The sequence below is a fragment of the Gasterosteus aculeatus genome, chromosome 4 (assembly GCF_964276395.1).
Source record: "Gasterosteus aculeatus chromosome 4, fGasAcu3.hap1.1, whole genome shotgun sequence".
Classification (NCBI taxonomy): Eukaryota; Metazoa; Chordata; class Actinopteri; order Perciformes; family Gasterosteidae; genus Gasterosteus; species Gasterosteus aculeatus.
This window is the reverse complement of record NC_135691.1, coordinates 34,742,610-34,763,342: the sequence shown is the minus strand read 5'-3', so window position 1 is coordinate 34,763,342 and position 20,733 is coordinate 34,742,610. Positions and strand designations below refer to the sequence as shown.

At 51.8% G+C, this 20,733-nt stretch overlaps 1 protein-coding gene across 50 annotated transcripts in view; it reads right to left on the bottom strand.

Annotated features, from left to right (window-relative positions):
• Window positions 1-20,733, bottom strand: part of celf2 (cugbp, Elav-like family member 2) — a 115,918-nt gene that overhangs the window by 3,826 nt on the left and 91,359 nt on the right. For 4 of the 50 annotated variants that reach the window (XM_078101323.1, XM_078101322.1, XM_078101327.1 and 1 more), the window contains 8 exons: window positions 19,628-19,795; window positions 15,976-16,055; window positions 12,659-12,820; window positions 11,264-11,327; window positions 7,618-7,752; window positions 5,169-5,282; window positions 3,374-3,553; window positions 2,397-2,540 (listed from right to left, as the gene is read on the bottom strand). In XM_078101323.1, coding sequence (XP_077957449.1) covers window positions 2,397-2,540; window positions 3,374-3,553; window positions 5,169-5,282; window positions 7,618-7,752; window positions 11,264-11,327; window positions 12,659-12,820; window positions 15,976-16,055; window positions 19,628-19,795 — 1,047 coding nt within the window. Of the gene's footprint in view, window positions 1-2,396; window positions 2,541-3,373; window positions 3,572-5,168; window positions 5,283-7,617; window positions 7,753-11,263; window positions 11,328-12,577; window positions 12,821-15,975; window positions 16,056-19,627; window positions 19,796-20,733 lie in introns of all 50 variants that reach the window. The other 46 variants (XM_078101349.1, XM_078101348.1, XM_078101353.1 and 43 more) reach the window with 24 other exon arrangements.

Genomic DNA, 20,733 nt, shown 5'->3' with positions numbered 1-20,733 from the left:
CTTTGCATTAAACTTGCAGCTAGCTTAAAGTAATGAAGATTGGTGTATTTGTTGAGTGTCGTTCAATCTGACTCAAACGATCCCCCAAAGCTGCATTCTGTGTCGTGACCAGCAGGGGGCGACTCCTCTGCTCCCATAGACGTCTATGAGGAAATGACTCTACTTCTCTGTAGTGACCAGCAGGGGGCGACTCCTCTGCTCCCATAGACGTCTATGAGGAAATGACTCTACTTCTCTGTAGTGACCAGCAGGGGGCGACTCCTCTGCTCCCATAGACGTCTATGAGGAAATGACTCTACTTCTCTGTAGTGACCAGCAGGGGGCGACTCCTCTGCTCCCATAGACGTCTATGAGGAAATGACTCTACTTCTCTGTAGTGACCAGCAGGGGGCGACTCCTCTGCTCCCATAGACGTCTATGAGGAAATGACTCTACTTCTCTGTCGTGACCAGCAGGGGGCGACTCCTCTGCTCCCATAGACGTCTATGAGGAAACGAGTCTACTTCTCTGTAGTGACCAGCAGGGGGCGACTCCTCTGCTCCCATAGACGTCTATGAGGAAATGACTCTACTTCTCTGTAGTGACCAGCAGGGGGCGACTCCTCTGCTCCCATAGACGTCTATGAGGAAATGACTCTACTTCTCTGTAGTGACCAGCAGGGGGCGACTCCTCTGCTCCCATAGACGTCTATGAGGAAATGACTCTACTTCTCTGTAGTGACCAGCAGGGGGCGACTCCTCTGCTCCCATAGACGTCTATGAGGAAATGACTCTACTTCTCTGTCGTGACCAGCAGGGGGCGACTCCTCTGCTCCCATAGACGTCTATGAGGAAATGACTCTACTTCTCTGTAGTGACCAGCAGGGGGCGACTCCTCTGCTCCCATAGACGTCTATGAGGAAATGACTCTACTTCTCTGTAGTGACCAGCAGGGGGCGACTCCTCTGCTCCCATAGACGTCTATGAGGAAATGACTCTACTTCTCTGTAGTGACCAGCAGGGGGCGACTCCTCTGCTCCCATAGACGTCTATGAGGAAATGACTCTACTTCTCTGTCGTGACCAGCAGGGGGCGACTCCTCTGCTCCCATAGACGTCTATGAGGAAATGACTCTACTTCTCTGTAGTGACCAGCAGGGGGCGACTCCTCTGCTCCCATAGACGTCTATGAGGAAATGACTCTACTTCTCTGTAGTGACCAGCAGGGGGCGACTCCTCTGCTCCCATAGACGTCTATGAGGAAATGACTCTACTTCTCTCTGGATTTATTCCCTCAGTAAACATTGTAAACATGAGTTCATGGTCTCGGTCTCTAGTTTCAAGTCTTCTTCAACACAGCATGATGTTCATTTAGCGACTTATGGTCCATTTAGTGTCTCTACGTCACTCCTCCTCATTACAAATATGGTCACTTCTCTTCATTGATTTTCAAAATATCAACTAGTTACATTTGTGGACATTTCTGTAGAGTTCTGTGAATTAAATTCAGAGATATCCCTCAGACTAAAGGAGTTACTTAAGCCAAATGCTACCAAGCAATCATCTCCTGCGCATCAATATTAAAATGATTTAACTTGATGAAAAGGAGCCTTATGCTCTTTACTGAACTGCTACGACTTTACACAACGTACATTTAATTCTGGCTACGTTTTCACTTAGCTGTTGTCCAAAAGACTTTGAGATTATTATGCAAGTTGCTAGCATGTTGGCTAACATAGCTGATGATAAGGTGAATAAGAACATATTTTACCTGGAAACAGCGCAGTGAGCTACAATGTTGTAATAAAACATAATGAGGCCACGATTGAGATGATTGCTCGCCTCCTTATCGCCACTTTTATTGACTTTACAATAATCTTCAATGTTTCCTGTCTAACTTTAGAATGTTAAGTGCTGTAATCTGTTTTATCTCTTTCTTCTCGGCAAGCTTCTCCTTTATTGCTCTCGTTTATTTACAGGAACTGCACCATTTCAAAATCAATGTGTAATAATAAACTGCTTAAATTAGGAGGCTCTCCGCCGCGTTTCTGTTTCTTTGGATATCTGATTGGTCTGGTTTACGTCTACATTGAAAACACACCCCAGGTACACCGGGGGGGGGGAAATATTAAAATGTAACGACTCCCAAAGGGCTTGTTGAATCAACAAAATAATGAAAGAAGGAAGCCGAGTAAAGCGGAATAGACACATAACAGTAAAGCAAACAGAGGAGTGGAGTGGCACTTCCATCTGGAGCATCGTGAGCACAGCAACACTCTAGAGACAAGTACCAACAAAAACACAGCAAAATATGTACCACCAATACCGAATATGATTCTCAGAGGAAACAGAGATAAACGTTTGCGGACAAAGACGCAAAAAAAAAGGCCAAAAGCGGCGGAGTCGGCTGCTGCCGTACCGAAGCACTTGCTCAGGTTCGTCTGTTTGTCGATGAAGACTTTGGCAGAGACCACGTTTCCGAAAGGCATGAACATCTGCAGGATGTCCTGGTCCCCGAACTCCTGGGGCAGGTGGTAGATGAACAGGTTGGCGCCCTCGGGACCTGGCGGGGGAGACGAGAGGGTCACGCAAGAAGTGCAACGAAGGAAGGAATGATCTAAAGGGCCGCCGCGCGCGCCGTCGCCATGGGAACGGAGCGGGAGCGCACGGGCCGCGTGACCTCGGCCTCCGATGAGCGCTTTTAAAGCAAGTCCTCCGATGGTGTTGAACATCAAAACCAACGGGAATGCGCTTCCCTCTCCGGCTGATGACAAAGCCTCCGCGCTACGCTTTTCTTCCTCTCGACTTCGCGTGGGCTCTCTTGAGAGGGGTCAAAGGTCGGCCACCCACTCGTCACATTCTAATCTCAGAAGGTCAGATCTCTCAGCGTCATCGAGCGTGCTCTTCACTGCTAGACAAAGGCCGATACGTCACGTCTTTGTCCCCCCCCCCCCCCCCGAAGCAAAGCGTCTTCATACAAAAGGCGGCAGAGACGAGATGTGAAAAAACGCTCAGACCGACTGAACATTTATCACATCCGCTTTGCATCCAACGCTCTGGTTGAAAGCTTCAACCGACCATTAAATCGTTTGAGAAATATTGCGAGAAACAGGAATCTATAAGAAAGATTCCTCAGTAATTACTGATTCCTTCACAATAAGACACATTATTAAAAATGGAGTCCGTAAGTTCAGTTCAGCAAAAATGTTGAGCACGATTACCAAACAAAAAGTGATAAAAAAAAAGATTTTATAGCTGAAAATTGGCTTTGTTAGGAATTCTGTGATAATAAATGATTACAGAAGTGTTTTAAACACTAATTCAAAAAAAAAGATGGTTAAAGGGTTCTGTGCATTCTAAGAGCCTCTCGTTTAGCAGCTCTCTCCTGCTACTGACCCTCTTTCTGGCTGCCGGCGGCCCCCTGCTGCTGCAGCAGGGACTGGCTGTAGAGGGTGGGCAGCGCGGCGGCGGCGTACTGCTGGATCCCTGAGTAGGCCTGCGTCAGCGCGTCCATGGTGCCCGCCGTCCCGTTGGTGAGCCCCGCGCCCCCCAGGCCTCCGTTCAGAGCCGCCATACCTGAGAGCATTTGAGCAACTTTACACAAAACCCACCAATGAAGAAGAAAAAGAGTTGCACTTACTCGTTAGCGCTCCCAGTGAAGGTCGTGTGTTAACACACGCACCACAGACACGCACCACAGACACGCACCACAGACACGGGACACGCGGTGACACGTCACGGGATGGGAGCAGCTGATGGGAGCCGGAAGACGCACACGTTTACGACACGCACACAGACACACACACACACAGACGCGACGTTAACGAGCTAACAGCTAGCGCTGCTGAAGGCACAGCGGGATGGACTCCCCAGGCGGGGGGGAGCCGGTTCAGTCTGCGACGTCTCCCTTTAGAGGTGAAGACAGGCCGGTAGGGGCGGGGGAGGGACGGGGGGAGGGATGGGGGGAGGGTGTGTGTGTGTGTCTGGTTTGATAAGTGTAGGAACACAGCAGTAACACTCATTAGTCGCTTGTAACGGCTTAATATCGCGGCGGCGGGCGGCTTGTCCGGGGAGTGGGGGGGGTCGGACATCGACGCGGCGTCCTGTCTCCTCGCCCTCAGACACGGCGAAATAAATTATCACCGGATTATAGGTCACTCATTTATTCAGGAATAATTGCACCGGTGACCTTTGCAATTCAATTAAGGCATAGATGTGTTTAAATGAGGGCGGTTGGCGGTGGGGTGGGGGGGGGGAGGGGGGGGGGGGCTGGATGGATGGAGGGGCGGGGGGGCATTGACCAGGATGCAAACACGTGTGTGTGTGTGTGTGTGTGTGTGTGTGCGTCCCGCGTCGGGGATGATTCACACAGCGGATACAGCAGCAGTAAAGGTCAGAGGAGAATAATGTGGGAGACGGGATCTCTGCTGTAATAACATCTCTGATCAAGATCCCGGCTCGCGCCCCCCCGGGGGGTCAAAGGCAGGACACGGAGGAGGGAGGGGGGGGGCGATACGAGGAAGCGTGCGTCGGCTCCGACTGGAACTTATTCTCCACTTATTCAGACGCTGAAGCTCTTTTGTTTTGACATCATGAATCGAAGTATATTTAGATCTTTGCGCGTTTCTTTGGTGGACATTCACATGTTCAGCCCCCAACACACACACACACACACACACACACACACACACACACGCGCGCACAACCAGGAAGCGGATGGAGGGATGGGATGGATGGAAAATCTTCTGCCAGATGAACCAGTGAAACTCGGACGCAGGGAGACGACAGGAAACACGAATCTCTATCTTTTTATTTCTAGCACCAAATACTGAACACGACTCGATGGCGCTCGACAAACGCACACTGATGCGTTCAGTGCAGCTCCTGCACGTCAGAGCTGCACCACCGCGTGTGCCTTTAAATAAACAGCCTTAGTTTAGCGATATCACATATTGCATCTTTTAATCTTTTGAAAGTTTGAACTGGTCTTAAAGTTAAATATCAAACCGAAATTAAAGCTTTAATGACTAATAATAAAACTCTCCGTTTTAACCGAACAAATCAAACACAACGGCCTCCAATAAGCCGCTGCAGTGAAGCGTCTCTCTGCGTGGCGGTGGGCGGAGGTAAAGCGTGGGGAGGGTGGGGTGGGGGTGGGGGTGGGCTGGCTGATGGCAGAATGAATACTCACTATTGACGCTACCTGCTAGTGCATTAATGTTGTTGAGGCCCACGGTGGCGCCCGCCAGGCCCTGCAGGGTGCCCAGAGAGGTCAGAGAGTTCATGGCGCCGGCGTTGGAGCTGGCTGTGGAGGGAACAGTGGAGTAGAGGCGGGGATGGGGATGGGGGAGGGGGAGGGGGAGGAGGGGGTGGACAAAAGAAACAAACTTGTTCAGGAAGGTTCCTTAAAGGAGCTCTTTACACATCTGCATTATGAAATGAAACATCTGCAAACAGCTGGCACCACTGCTGAGAAGACTGGCGGCCTCCGTTTCACCTCCACGAGGGCGTCGATGAAGATGAAGCGAACACCGTCGTTAGCGGACGTAGTTGGAAAGTTTGTTGCAGGTTCAAAAGCCGCAAAGTTTTGCTCGTGCAAACGTTGCTGTGCAGCCGCTGAGCTCCGGCTCCGCCGCTTTATGAGGGTTGAATGGAGATTAAAGACTTCGGTCGCCGTGGCAACACGTCGCCGCGCGTTTCGTTTGCCGTCCTGCCATTCCATCTCGCCCCCCCCCCCCCGGCTCAGAATTATTTATTTTCTCTACATTGAAGACGGATTTCTTAATTACAGTCGGGAATATTTTCCCTCGTTTGTTTTGGAAAACTTTCTTCTTCGCATCCAACTTCAAATATTGCAAAAAGATTCATTTGGGATTTTATCTTCTAATTAGTTTCTAAATCTCACAAACTGTCGTACTAGACAAACAGTAGACGTCGCATCAGTAAACCACAGCCTCAGCAGAGTTTGTGTCTCCCGGTTTCCACCAAAGAGGAAGAGCGCGAGGAGAAGCTGGAGGGAAACGTGGAGGCGACCAACGGTCTCCGCAGTGATTCGTTTAAAATAATGTGAATTAAACGTGATACTTTTCAAACGTCAATGTACCAGTAAAAAGCAGCAGCACTTTGATGGAACACACAAAACCCCTCATGTACAAAAGCATATGGAGATGAAAAGAGGAGAGACACTACAGGACAAACGAGGTTCAGTAGACGTAATTATCTCCTTATTTTACAACTTTGGATCTAAAGTTACCATTACATAAGGCCTCATTTGCATATTTCAACACAACATTTCAGAAAACTTGAATAAAAACAATTGTCTCATTTTAAGGAATAAAGTGGTGAAACTTCTCGGTGATGTTTGTAAGTTTCTGCACCAAAGTTTCAATCCTCGTTATCTTCTTATAACTTCTTCTACGGTCGGGTTTGTTCACACATCACTCAGAGATTCATTTAAACCACATTATGTTAGTAAAACCAATTTTTTCTCAGACCGTTGAAATTGTTTTCTGATTTATGGAGCAATAAAAAGTAACCCATTATCCAACGTTTATTACTATCTTATTTTGAAAACCTGTAGTGTCTCTCGGTGCACCGAAGCTCTCAAACCCCCGTCCTCCTCTTCTTCTGCTCGTTTGTACCCTTGATCTCATCAAAGCGACGCCAGCGAAGCAGCGGGAGGAAGATGATGCCGTGACAACGGCAGCGTTTGTGCGGAGACACGAAAACAAAATGCCGACCCGTCTCCATGCAGAAGGTCCCCATCAAACCGCCGGGACGTTCTCCACGTTCATCGACACATGCAGCTCAGCACCACTCGTCCACGAGCCGAGTGAGAATCACTCGAGGTTGGACTGACATTCAGTCACAGAGCGAGAGGCGAGGGGGGGGAGGAGGCAGGGGGGAGGCAGGGGGGAGCAGAAACAGGGAGCTTGTCAGAAGGAGGACGAGGCCACCGTGGAGGGGGAGGGGGGAGGGATTGAGGGGGGGGCTGAAGGTGCCGATGTTCAACCTGAGTCGAGTTCAGACAACAACCTGCTACTAGACAAAACGCACACACACACACACACACACACACACACATGGTGCAAACAACACATCTCTCTGTAAATGCAAAGCCGGCGAGGTTTTCCACACAAATCGCCCCCCCCCCCCCCCCCTCCTCCTCCACCCTCCTCCACCCCCGACCCCCTCGCAAAAAAGAACACTTAAGCACAGAACGCACAGACATGCACAGACGCACACACGGACGCGCACACGTACACAGTGCGTGTATCACGGGATGGGCGTGGTGTGTTGTGGTGGGCGGCGCCAACACGACAGCATGGTTTCTCTCCTGTGATGGAGGAGGGTGGAGCGCACACACACAATCACACACACACACACACACGCACACACACACACTGGCCAGACGGAGGTCTGAACGGATGAATCGGCAGCGATGGTTTGGTTGGATGTTTCATGGGGGGGGGGTGTTGGTGTGTGGGCGACAACACTGGTGATGGTGGCGAGCGGAGGACGTAGGCAGGCGATTGAAGGGAGGGGTGTGTGTGGGGGGGGTAGGGGCGGTGCGGCCCACACCCTGACCCCCGACCCCCCCCCCCCCCCCCCCCGGCGTCCCGAGGGGGCTGCGGTGTTACCTGGGCTGGCCAGCGCTCCCAGGGAGGCGGCGCTGGTGGACAGGGGGTTTGCGGAGGAGGGACTGGCTGAGTTTTGGGCCGCCGCCGCCGCCGCTGCTAAAGTGGCCAGGTTCTGCAACTGCAGAGCACTCATACCTGGAGAGAGGAGCCAGAGGGGGGAGGGAGGGGGGGGGGGGTCAAACCTTGAGGGAGGCTGGCTGGACCGGGACGGTTTCACCAGAAAGGACAGAAGAAGCGAACACGGGGACGCTGTGCTGGACCTCCGAAGCCCAGCAGGAATAACAGAGGGTGTGTGTGTGTCTGTGTGCGTCTGTGTGCGTCTGTGTGCGTCTGTGTGTATAGTCTGCAGTGTGTGAAGATGATTTTCACTAATAAATCCCAGATGTTTGTGAATCAGCTGCTGTCGGAGGCAGAAATCTTTGGTTAAATCTACGTGCAGGAGGCTCCTCGTCAAGTTACCCAGGGGCTCTTTAACCGTGATTATTGTATCTTCTGGGATTCGACTAGAGACTAAACAAAAGCATGAAATAGGGCCTCTTCAGTCAGCGGATGCAAGCGTTTTTTCTTTCAGCTAACCGGTTAATTACGCTTCATTCCTTCTGGCAATGAACACAATCCCTGTCAAATAAATACAGCAATACGATAATTCCTCTTCCTTTCTTTATTTCCTGCGCTCTAATTCTGCATTCACTTCTGACAATATTTTACTCTTAAGCGCTGACCTTTGCCCTTGAAATACAAAGGAGACAGTACATTCCGTACAGCAAATATTACCCTCAAACATTACCAGCTTTAATAGAACAAAGCGTTCTCTCAGCCGCTGACGCCGTCGTGGGGAGGGGGTGTGGCTTAAAACCTGCTTTGTTTGATCTTAAATGACTTCACCACTGTCGCCGTGGTAACGTAGCCTATTTATATTTGCACTAGATTTCCCCTTAACCGCGCTAACACTGCTAACATGCACTAAATGTCCAGAAAAGAAGGAGGCTACACGACACCTTCTGTTCAGTACAACTACACCGTCACCTCGTCTCCGTGACAACGTGTGTGTGTGTGTGTGTGTGTGTGTGCGTGGACTCGTTCTTACCACCGGAGAAGCGTCTTCCTCGCACTCATGGGCTCGTGAGAGGTTAACAGGGTCAATGTCAGGTGTATGTGTCGTATATACAGCCTGGGTGTATATACAGAACCATGGGAGTACGCACACACTCTCACACACACACACACACACAGATAGACACACACAAACAAGACACCACGAAGAAGATCCGTCTCGCGTGACGCCGTGTCGAGAAACAGAGATATCGTGAACTCGGACAAGCAATCGGATCGCAGCAGACGCTGGATTCACTCCTCTGATTGGTTAATTGAGGAGAGAAAAAATGGCCGCCCTCCAGCAGGAAGTGCGCGGGCGAACGCGCGCGTGGTAACGAGCCCGCCGACACCTTTCCCTCTTCTACTCACGAGCGCATCGGAGACCAAAACAAAATCTCGTCCTCAGAGATTTTCCCCCAAATGCTGAAATGTGTTTTTTCCTGTTTTCCAGCCCAGCGCGGTGAATAAACACTGCGTCTGATCCGAGGTCGCACTAATGCCGCGGTTCTCCCTTAAAGAAGAGTTTGTCTCACCGACCTTTTCCCGCCTTTCTGTCGTCTTCCCATCGTCCATTTCTTCTGCTCTTCTTCACTTTGCTTTGCATTGTTCTTTTCTGTTTCCTCTCCTATTGCTCTTCCATCCTTCCTGCCTCCCACTTCCCCTTGTTTACCTCTTTTGCCGTTTTCCTTCTCTACTTTTGATGCCTCTGCTGTCGTTTTCTTCCTTTCCTTTCCTTCCTTCCTTCATAAACATCCTGCACTAATTATCCTCATTTCCTTTTCCATTTCCTCCTCGTTGCTTCCTGGCGTTTAGGACCCGTTCTCCTCCTCTCCAATTTACCGCTCGTCTTTCCCCTCCCCTATTTCCTCGTTTCCTTTACTTTACACTCTTTGTTGTGTCCACCGCACCCGCTTGTCTTGTCTGTCTTTTCTCATCTCCCGTCCGTCTCCGTCTTCACGCTACCCCCCTTTGTCAAAGTTCCCTCGCTGAGCGCGGCCATAAGGAGGACGATCTGCGTCGGAAGCCGCGAAGAAGAGAGTACAATGTGCCCCTCGCGCCGCACTCAGAGAATCTGCGCCGTGCAGATGGTACGCGAGTGTGTGAATGCATGCGTGTGTGTGTGCGTGTGCGTGTGTGTGTGTGTGTGTGCGTGCGGCCTGCACCAGGCCGGCGCTGCCTGTGTCTAATTGAATGCTCATTGGTGTAATTGAAGCCTCTCAGCGCTGCAGCTCCTCGTGTTAAAGACTGGGACCAGATGTCATTCAGCTGTGTCACATCTCCTGCCAATCACTAAAGCCCCCCCTCCTCCTCCCCCCCTCCCTCTCTCCCCCCCTCGCAGATGGAGGACCAACAGATCTCCAGATTCAGACGCCGTTACTCACTTCCAGAAATCACAGAGCCTGTTTATCTGCGTGAAAGTGTGTGTTTGTGAGCAAATGTGCGTTTTGAGCCTACAAAAAAAAAAAAATAGAATAATACAATGAAATCATCCGCAGGGAAGAAGTTGCAAAGGAGCTTTAACTCCTCAGAAATGCTGGAGGATACCAGAAAAGAAACTCCCATCGTGCTCAGAGAGCCCCATTGTTTCTCTCCTTCGCCGCCCGACTAAACGGCGTGCAATTACGAGCTCGCTGAGGAGAATAAAACGGGAGAGAGAGAGAGAGAGAGAGGAGGAAGGTCGGCGTGAAGTTGAGATGAAGAAGCTGTGATTAGGGAGGGCGGGAGGTGCGAGAGCTTCTGCAGAAAGAGGCTTAAAATAAACGGGTTTAATGGAAAGAGAGAAGGAGTCAGAGATGATGATGATGATGATGATGATGATGATGATGATGATGATGATGATGAGAGCGAGTATCCACGGCTCCCGCAAAGTCTTAAAGAAATCCAAATTTGAAGCTTATTTCTTAAGGACAGACACATTATCTCGTTCAACATTTAATGGGAGGCTTCTTGGCTCACGTTACTACAGAACTGGGTTAATACAATATGCATTTTTTATTGCTGCAGCTTCCCTTCACTGTCCCTTCTCCCTTTACATTTCCTATTTCCTCGCTAGTGTGGTTTTAACGGGCCGTGTCCTCAGATTCCACCGGCTTTATTTCCCGACGCCTCCGATTTGACAGCAGATGCTCCGGAGAGAGCGGCGGGGAGGACGGAGGGCGGAGGGCCGGGTGGAGGCACTAGATGGCGCCAGCCGGCAGAGCAAAAGATCCGCCGGCTGCCTCCTCCCGCTTTCAGCCCGCTTTTCCTCCGCTCCCTTCGTCCCCTTTTCTCTTTCTCCCGACTCGTCCAATCGGCTCCTCCGCTCCGGCCTCATTAAAAGATCAAGACGATTCTCTGCAACGGGTTAATAAACCTTTCAGGGCGAAGATCTCTCTTAACTCCCGACACGCGAGCTCATCCGCCGTGCTCCCCCGGTTCCTTCTTTCAGAAGTCCGACCCAACAAAGAGAAGAAAAACAACAAGAGAGGCGCAACAAAGAGCGCCGTCTCCGCCGGGTGAAAGGGAAGGAAGAGAGAGGAGGAAGCCTCTCCGGGGATTCGTGCGGACTCACCGGCCATCTGCTGGATCCCGCTGAAGGCTCCCAAGTTACTGGAGGAGGTGGCCTGCTGCAGCAGCTGATGGAGAAAAGAGGAGAGAGGAGAGGAGATTAGAGGAGGAGAGAGGGAGAAACAGGGCGGGAGCAGTGAGCTCAACGCGGAGGCCAAACTGGTCATTCAGGGTTTCACTCGATGGGCAAACGAGCGGCTAATGCGGCTTGATCTCCCTTCTGAGGAGACGCTGCTCTCCCCGTTCTCCCCGACACGTTGGAGCACGAAGGCTCCAATCTAGCCGACATATTCGATTCCCAAAAAAACAAAAGTGGGAATACTGATGCCGTCGGAAAATCATTTAAAACCGTCCTTCAAAGAGTTGAATTAACAGCAAATTAACATCTTGTTTCTATTGTTGGTTCAGAACGTGGAGCTTAATCTTCTCAGAGGAGCGAAAAACAGGAATGAAAGAGCAGGAAAAAAAAGGAAGCTGGGAGCCAAATTTGCAAAAAAACTTTTAGAAATAAATCAGCCCCGTTTGAGGTGTTGATTCAAACACACCGAGGATCAGAAGGCTGTCGGCATTGTGGGTCTTAAGGAGGATTTGGGATGTTTCATTTAGACATCAGGAGCAAAGAGAGCGAGGCGACTGGCTGAGGAGACGCACACAAATCCCCGATGGAACCAACCAACCAACCGCTGGCGGACTCGAGTGTCGCCGCCGCACCTCAAGTTACCGCGATTAGTCTGGAATATCTCGAGATTAGATAATTGTTCCACAAACGATCGTCTTACCAATGAGGTTTGTGAAACTGCAAAATAAAGTCGGTCTGATATAAATGATCATATAGAGAGATGATTCTCCTCAGTTGTGCAGTCTACATGCCTTGGGCTTTTATTGTGAAAGGTGTGAGCTTCCTGCCTGCGTCATTTAAAGCGCTTTGATTTAACGCCCTGTCCCGCGTTGCCGTTGACTCGTCCAGCGTTGTAATAACAACATAGTAATAATATAATAACCTTTAGATACTGCGGGGAAATGACTGAAGACGCGCTCTGCATTCGGCAACTTTGACGGTTTTTGGGGAGTAAAAAACATTTTCAAATCTGCGTCCTTGGATTGAGAATCTCACAAAAAACTAATTCCAAAGAAATCTCCTCCCATTGAAAATCCTTCTTTCTCTCTTTGCGATACAGAACAAATGTTGCGGCTCCCAGCAGCTCAGAGAGCTCGCGCCCTCGCCGAGGAGCGACAGGATGAAAGGGAGGAGGAGAAGGGGGAGTGTTTGTGGGGGGAGGGGAGGGAAGGGGGTGTTGAGACTGCGGGGGGCACTGACTGCGGCGGCGTTGGCCACGGGGCTGTAGTAAGGGGCGGAGGAGGTGGTGATGGTGGTGGGCGACGCGGCGGCTCTCCTTACAGCCAGGTACTGCGGGGTGAGGCCCCCCAGGCCCGTCAGGCTCCCCCAGGTGGTCGCACTGTTGAGCTGCTGCATCTGCTGCGCCAGCTGCTGCTGCAGACGCCGCTGCTCCTTGTCCTTCTGCGTGTCGGCGAACTTCACCACGATGGGGGACGAGCAGCCCTGCGGGGGGGGGGGGGGGGGGGGAGGACGGAGAGGCGAGGGAAGAGGGAGAGGAGAGGAGAGTGAAACGGGTAAAAGAGGAGGCGAGGAGGCAAGAGGAGAAGGGGGAGATATGGACGGGAGGGGAGAAAAGATGGAGGACGGGGGGGGGGGGGGGGGGGGGGGGGGCGTGGGAAGCAGGGAGGAGCAGGAAGGAGGAGACCAGAGACACGAACGGAGACGCAGAAGTAAAACAGGAGAGGAAAATAGTAAAAAGAAAAGGGGAAGAGGAAAGGAGACAAGAGGAGGAAACAAGAGAGGAGGAAAGGAGAAAGTAAAAAGGAGTGAGATTTGAAAAGGAAGGAGGGTGCAAGAGAGGACATGTAGGACAGAGGAGACGAGAGAAGATGAAGGAATCAGGTCAGATCATAGCAGAATACGGATGATCACAGATGCTAATCGCCATGGTTACATCAAGGGCTTCGTGATGGCGGGGAGGAGGACACACACAGAGGGACTCCAAAAAGAACCAACTACACAAGACCAGTGACCACACACACGCACACACACACGCACACACACACACGCACACACACACACACACACACAGCAATTAGAAACACTACTGCTCGTCCAAATCTCCACCTGGTCCTCAACGTGTCCTTCTGGTCATTCATCTTGGCTTTTCTACACAAACACTCTGCTCCTCACACAACCCCCCCCCCCACACCCACACACACACACACGCAAGCACAGTAACACAAACGCACACAGGAGTCTCTCTTCACATGAGATGATGAAATAGTTGTAGAACTCTGGAAATCTGTCTCTGGTGGAAGCGTTCTGGACCCACAGATAACCAAGCCCCTTGTGGGGGGGGGGGCGGCGGCGGGGGGGCGGCGGCTTTAGACTCAAGGTTCCTGTGTGACTCGTGTGCGCGTGTGCACGTGTGCACGTCACTGCACTGTCACACCCGGAGAAGAACAAAAAAAACAAAAAACAAAAAAAACCACGTCGCAATCCATCACGCCGCGCCGATACTCGCACGCCCGCAATCAAAGCCCAACTAGGGGGCAAATCCGTCAGAAACAAAGGCAATCTGCCCCGGGGGGGGCAGAAGCCTTTTGATTGAAACATTTAGTTGGAGGCAGTAGGGGTGTGGGGGTGTGGGGGTGTGTTGGGGGGGCAAAGTGTGGAAGCAGCGTCTTCTTCTCACGCGGGCAAATCTACACGGATGAGCCAACTTCCCACAATGCACTGCAATTGTCCAGAAGGGACTTGGTCTCGTAGTCGGAAGATGTCGGCTGATGTGTCTTTATTTTCACTTTAACGCTCTTTCAGGTGCTTGATGCTGGTCGCTGTCTGTATATATATATAATTACACATCTATATTTATCCAAAGACCACAGCCTGTTCTGCACTTAGAGCCTCCAACTGCTGAAGGAGGTTGTTCAAGAGTCCAACTCCAGAAATGTGACTGTTACGCAATGGATGCGTTTGGATCCACTGGTTCTTTTCAGGTTCAGGACCCTAAAAGCTCCGAGCCCACCCAGCATCCCGCCAGCAGCTCGTTTCATCCTTTTAAAAGTTATTTTTCCTCCTGGTGCTTAACCAGAAGACAGGAGGAGGACGACAGTAAGACATGCAGAGACAAACACACGGACGTCCATTGTGTTGCTCAACCGTCATCGACTTTTTTTAACTGTCGGGCCTTTTTAAATAATTCGTCTTGAACTTTCGTACATCAACCGCTGTGTGACTGTTGAGCCAATCAGAGATTAGCGGGATGGAACTCGTTATCTTATCGAAGCCCAACTTCTTAAAACCACAGCGGTTAACATTTTAATTTTAACCCGTGCGTATTGAGGCCGTCCTCATTAGTATTCTCACAGCGCGCCGCCGGTATTTCTTCCGCTGCTGATTAAAGCAGCGGTTTGTTTGGCTCGCCAGAGAGTTTGTGTAGTATTTAAATTAGTTTGAAGTGTCGCCAAATGAAGCCGGACTGAAACCTTTAGGATTATGACTTTATTAAGCAAAGGGGAAGAGATAATAAATAAATCCCCCAAAACCTAAAAAGCCATTTAAAATAAGCTTGAATTAAGACGGACTTTATGAAACTTGCATAACTCTAAATGAGCGGAATATTGAGACTATTAAAGCAGCTCCACAGCATTCGGGGGGGCAGCTAATATTTTATGGGTATTTGTTGCTTTGAAAAAGAAAACATGCTGCTGATTGAAACTAAACGCTGCAAAGCGTCCGATGTGTCACGAGTTCGCTTCCCGTCCTCCGTCCCCCGTTACCACAAAGTCCCACAGGGGACGTTATTTTTCTCTCGTTTCTCAAACACGGTCACGCCGCGGCGTCCGAACCGAACCTCGCGGGGGGGGGGGGCGGATGCATCCGTACTGTCAGGGGCGGCCGCGGGTGAGCTCACCTGAGACACGACATCGCCCGTCTGGGCGTGTGCCTCAGCGGCGTGCGTGTGCGGATGACGTGCGGATTGGGCCCTCGCGGGTCGTGAGGGTGAAAAACGGGCCGGCGTTCGGGGAGCGCGCACCTGAATGTCACGGCGTAATGAGGCGGACACGGCGGCGACAATGCCAAGTCAAGTCCTTTTAACCCCTTTTACCCCCCACTTCTCGCCATCTTCCATCTTTTGGCAAAATGAAGGTGTTTCGGCTGCGTCGTGTTGTGCTTTCTCTCTGCATGCAGCCCCCCCCCCCCCCCCCCCACACCACCATGTCAGGGTTGCGGCACATCAATGGCGGCTGTGATTACCGTGATCAGCTCTAATGAGGGGGGCCTGGGGGGGGTGGGGGGGGGGGCGCCACTCGTCTCTTCAACGCGGCCTGTTATTACCGCTGTTCTTCCTCTCTGGCGTTACTCCCCGTAATTCTCTTCCCAAATCACGGGCCTGTCACCTCCCGCACAAAGACGGGTCGGGGGGGGGGCTCATGGCCCTGCAGCCGACGACGAGCGAAACCCGCACACTGACGCCGAAAGGTGCCGCTTCTTTTCATTTCCACCCACTCGCGGCTTTTGTTCTGGTCGTGGGATCAGTTCCGTTACGCGGTGAATTTAACGGTGTGAAACGCGTCGACGGAGTGAAATGCGGTCGCTGCTTTTCAAAAGGGGTGAAAGATGAGAGTGGAAGGAAGGGCAGAGTACAGTACCTCCATAGTCTGAGACTGGTGCATGGCTTTGATTGCATTCTGTGCCATAGCTCTGGTGGAAAACGTGACAAACGCACATCCTGTAGGGGGGGGGAGAGCAGGGGGGGGGGGGGCAGCGGAAGGGAGGGGGAGGAGGGGGGGGGAGGAGGAGGCGGGGAGACAAGAAAGAACAAAAACAAGACAAAAGGGTTGGACACGTCGTTGTTATTAAAAAAATAAAACAACAAACCCAACAGAGATCGGTACAGAGAACACAGGCGGACGACGGCGTCGTCGGTCGCCGTGGAAACAACAGCCCGAAAAAACATGGCCCGCTACACCCAACCCGCCTTCATCACCTCCCCACCCACAGGACACCGGGACACTGGATTGGCTGTTTGACAGCTTTCCCCGCCTCCCTCCTCCTCCTCCTCCTCGTCTTCCTCACGTCGCTGCCTTTTATGGTCCTCATTAGTCACACCTGCATTCACAGCCATGTGACTGTGTCGCGTACGTCCACTGTCATTTGGGGCCTGCTGGAGCGCGTGCGATTGGTCGCCCTCTTTCCCGCTCTTTTATCAAAGAGGGAAGACACGTGACGGTGAGGTGGAAGAAAAAATCCGCAGAGGATCACGTGTAGAGAGTCACATGGGTTTAATCCACGGAAAGACGAAGAGGAGGGAGGAGGCGGGGTCGACCTCCTCTGAGGCTGCTTTAAGCCAATCAAGACTCAGCTGGGAGGGTTCCTTTGTATTCTTTCCAGGGGAGGCTGTTATTGGCTGGCTGATTTTTTTGGGGGCGGGGTTAGTTGGTTGTGTTAGTCTGGCTGGTTAGGGAGCGATTAGAGGAGATAATGTGAGAAGTGCTTCGAAACCCCCCCAGACTAATAAAACGCTAACAAACTCACCAAGCCATGTTAGTGCAGCCAGGCCTGAACAGATTACACACAGACACACACACGGACACACACACAGACACACACACGTTCAGGTGCGGCTAGCTGACTCGTGGTTTAGTAGTAAAGAGGAGCGTCCTGGGTCACGTCCCCCTGGGTGAGTGGACGGGAGGAGAAGGGAGTAAAGGGGGGCGGGGGGTGATAATGCGTCACAGAGCGAGAGGACAGATGTGCAGGAAATAGATGCGATCGTTGCCCTCCTCCGCCTCCATCAGACGCCGCCTGGCGCTCTGATGGAGCGGGGCGGAGAGTGACGGATGGTCGGTTACGTCGGATTCCACGCCGAGAACGAGGAGGCCGCAGGAATAATCAGCAGTCAGTCTCGTAGATCAGTCTGTCCGACAACCTCGCCGTGTCCATTCAACTAAACGGAGTAACAGAGCATAAGGGCGGGGCAACCTTGTGATTGACAGGTCGCTACCACTGCGTGGTGGTCGTTGCCAGCTGGAAGTGCTTCGTTTCCTCACCTCTCGGCTCAACTCGGGAGGGGAGGCGAGAATGCAACCAAAAAAAAGCGGGGCGGGAGGTTGTCGGACGCCGCGGCGCCCACCCAGCGAACCCCGCGGCGTTTGCCAAAAAGGGGGCCAACTCCTCGACGGATTCAGTGGCTGTGTTAGAGCGGCCACAATCTGTCATTTAACCACTTATGTTGCAGGGGGCTGACCCGGGCCGGGGGGCCAAACTGGCCCTGAATGGTTCCATCCGTTTACGGTTTGAAGATTGAAAACCCATTTCTATCTTTAGCCGGCTCCCGCGGGCCGAAGCTTCTAAATAAAGAATTCCTCCGCGCCAGAGACGTCGATTCGCTGAAGTCGAGTTGACTCGTGCGCGTCTTGTTTTTCGCGGCTCGAGCGCTAAAAATACCTCGCGGGCCGCGTCCCGCCGTCAGCGGCGAGCCGAGCGGCCCTTTAATGGAAGTAGGGCAGCTCCCCAGGCCCGGCCGTCCACCGGTGGCGTGATCCATATTTTATTAATAGTGATGCGGCGGCGTGACGGGGGCTCGGTGGGACCGGGGGGGCCCCTCTGGGATGAGCGCGCTCATTGGACCTCGTTTTCAACTCTGTTTACTGCCCAGAACCGCGACGGACGGACGGCTCGGATCGCTTTTGGAGAAAAACGCCTCCGAGGTATTCATGAGGAAGGAGAGAGGAGCCGAGGGAGGGAAGGAGGAAGGAAACGGCGACGGGAGGCCGAATGGAAAGAGGACAAATTGCTGCAAGAGAGGATTCTAGGACAGCGAGGGGGAATAGATGGGGGGGGGGGGCTAAGTGACCATGGGGGTTTGAGTGGTTTAGTTCTGATTAGACAACCTTGAGGAGAAAAAAGAGAGAGGACACATTTAGAAAGTAACGTCAAAACATCCAAAACGTCCGACAACCACAGGAAAAAAAAAAGATACACGTGACCGACAGATTCACACGGAAACCCCGTGACGTGACAGCGACAGCTCGAGTGACAGGAAGGGGAGAGTGGGAGGGGGATGGACTGATGGATGAGAGGCGGTCACATGACGACCTCGCGACCCCCTCAGACATCGACTGCTGTCAGCTGCTGATTTTTCTTTTTATTCGCGGCGGTTATTTTCAGCCGCGTCCCTCGGTGAGTCGGGGAACAATCCGCCGGCTTTGACAGCTTGTAAAACAGCCACATCAACAGAAGATGATTCGTTTACTGCTTCACGGCAGCGGCTTCCTCCCTGACCCGAAGAAGGACGCCGAACGACTCTTAGCCTCTTTCCAAAAAACAAAAATGAGGAGAGAAAATAACACTTTCACTCAGAATTAAAAATTTGAATTCACAGTGTAAATGAACAAGCAGCACGAAAGAGCTGCGGGCAGGTGAATGAATGGAGGTCGGGAGGAGGTGGTGAAGGTTTGGGGGGGGGGGGGGGGTCTGAGAGAGCAGGAGGGGGAGAAAAGAGAGAGAGGGGGAGGGAGGGAGAGAGAGAGAGAGGTATATAGGGCGAAAAGGAGATGCATGCGTTCACAGTGGCACACCGCGGCCTCCAGACGTCGCTCCGGCTCACTTGGTCCTTTCGTCTCGAAAAAAGGGGGAAAACGAGACACCTTCTCGCCGTCGGCGGTGAACGCCGTCGACGGAAGCGACAGAATGCACGAGGTGTGGTTTCCCCCCCTCGCCAGAAACGCCGGCGGAGGAACGCCGCGGTTTCAACATCGAATCTTATCGCTTCAGTCGAGTTTGTTCCCCGTCGACGACGACCAGCGGGACTCAACAGAATGTTCCAGGAAGCAGCTGGTTGAAAGCAGGACATGGATCCATTGATTATTATTATTATTATTATTATTATTATTATTATTATTATTATTATTATTATCTGCTCCACCTTTAGCTGCTCTGCTCTTTCTCACTGATTTAAATTCTCCTGCAGTTTTTGTTGTTTTGTTTCCATCTGCAGCTCGACACTAATCACCAAACAAACAAACAAACAAACAAACACTGACGGCTCGGGAGGAGCTTCATCTTCAACGCCATCGTTAGACAGCAGCAAAGTGCTTCTAAGCAAAAAGGCGGAGTAAAGGTGGAGCGATTGCTTTTTTTCTTTTTTTTAAGATGCTTAAATAACTGGCATGAACTCCTGGAGTTGTGTGTTTTTTGTCGTCTCGTGCGTTCGTTTTGGGTGCGGGCGGACGCCACGAACGGGAGCGGGCGCCGGAGGCCTCCGGCGGTAATAAATAAAATCACATGGAGCAGCATTACGTGTGGATGGACGTGAGTCGGAGTGACACACACCTCTGCTCAGTCCGTCCGGCCCCCGCAGGATCCGGCACTCCTCGATCTGCCCGAACGCAGAGAACATGACCCGGATGTCGTTCTCGTTGCACTTCTTCGACACCATGCCGATAAACAGCTTCCTGTCCTCCACCGCTGCAGACAGAGAAGAAGAAGAAACGCAACTTAGTGAGATCTGGGGGGGTGCCGGTCGGTGGATGATGTAACTAGGCTAGCTGTTTCCATGCGTTTCCAGTCATTGTGCTAAGCTAAGCTAGCCAGCTGCAGGGGCTTGGCGCGCGCCGCTTGTGCGTTAGTTTGCGTTTTGTTTTTCTGTTGCGCCGGAACTCACGACACACAACGTCTCCTCTCCTGCTTCCTCCTCCCTCATCGATTCCTCCCCCCTTCCTCCCTCCCTCCCTCGGTGGGCCGATCCCGGGGAGTGTGATCCGGCTGCAGGTTCGTCAACGCCAAGAGTCAAATGCTCGTCGCTCGCAGGAACAATAAGTGTGTGTGTGTGTCTGTGTGTGTTCAATGCAATGCTAATCCAATTCATTTTTAATGAGGAAACTGTCAGCGCTCACCGCGAGGCGAAAGAGATAAGCGGTCTGTTGCACTCTGGGAAATCAATAGCGCACTTGTTTATTCTGCTGTTTGAATTGTTTGTGTGTTTAAAAGACAAACCGTCGGGATACGCTGCCAAGATAAGTGTTGTTTCCAAAAGCTGTAAGTCCTTTGTACACAGTGTGTGTGTGTGTGTGTGTGTGTGTGTGTGTGTGTGTGCGCTTCACTCCAGAGGAAGATTACCACGAGTCTAACAGCGATCTAATTAATTTACTCAGTGTCGATAGAAAAGACAGACGAGATATCGTTACAATTGACTGTTTGTGTTTCACGGACGAGGAGGACGAGAGGGGGGAGGACGAGGGGGGGAGGACGAGGGGGGGAGGACGAGAGGGGGAGGGGGGGAGATAAGACTCACAACGCCGACTCTGGGACGATCTGGAACCAGCTTTGCATTTTGGGAGCAGAACCGCCGTCCTGCTCGGACACATCGGAGGGAGCGAGTGTTGAAAACGAACAAGTACAGTGCA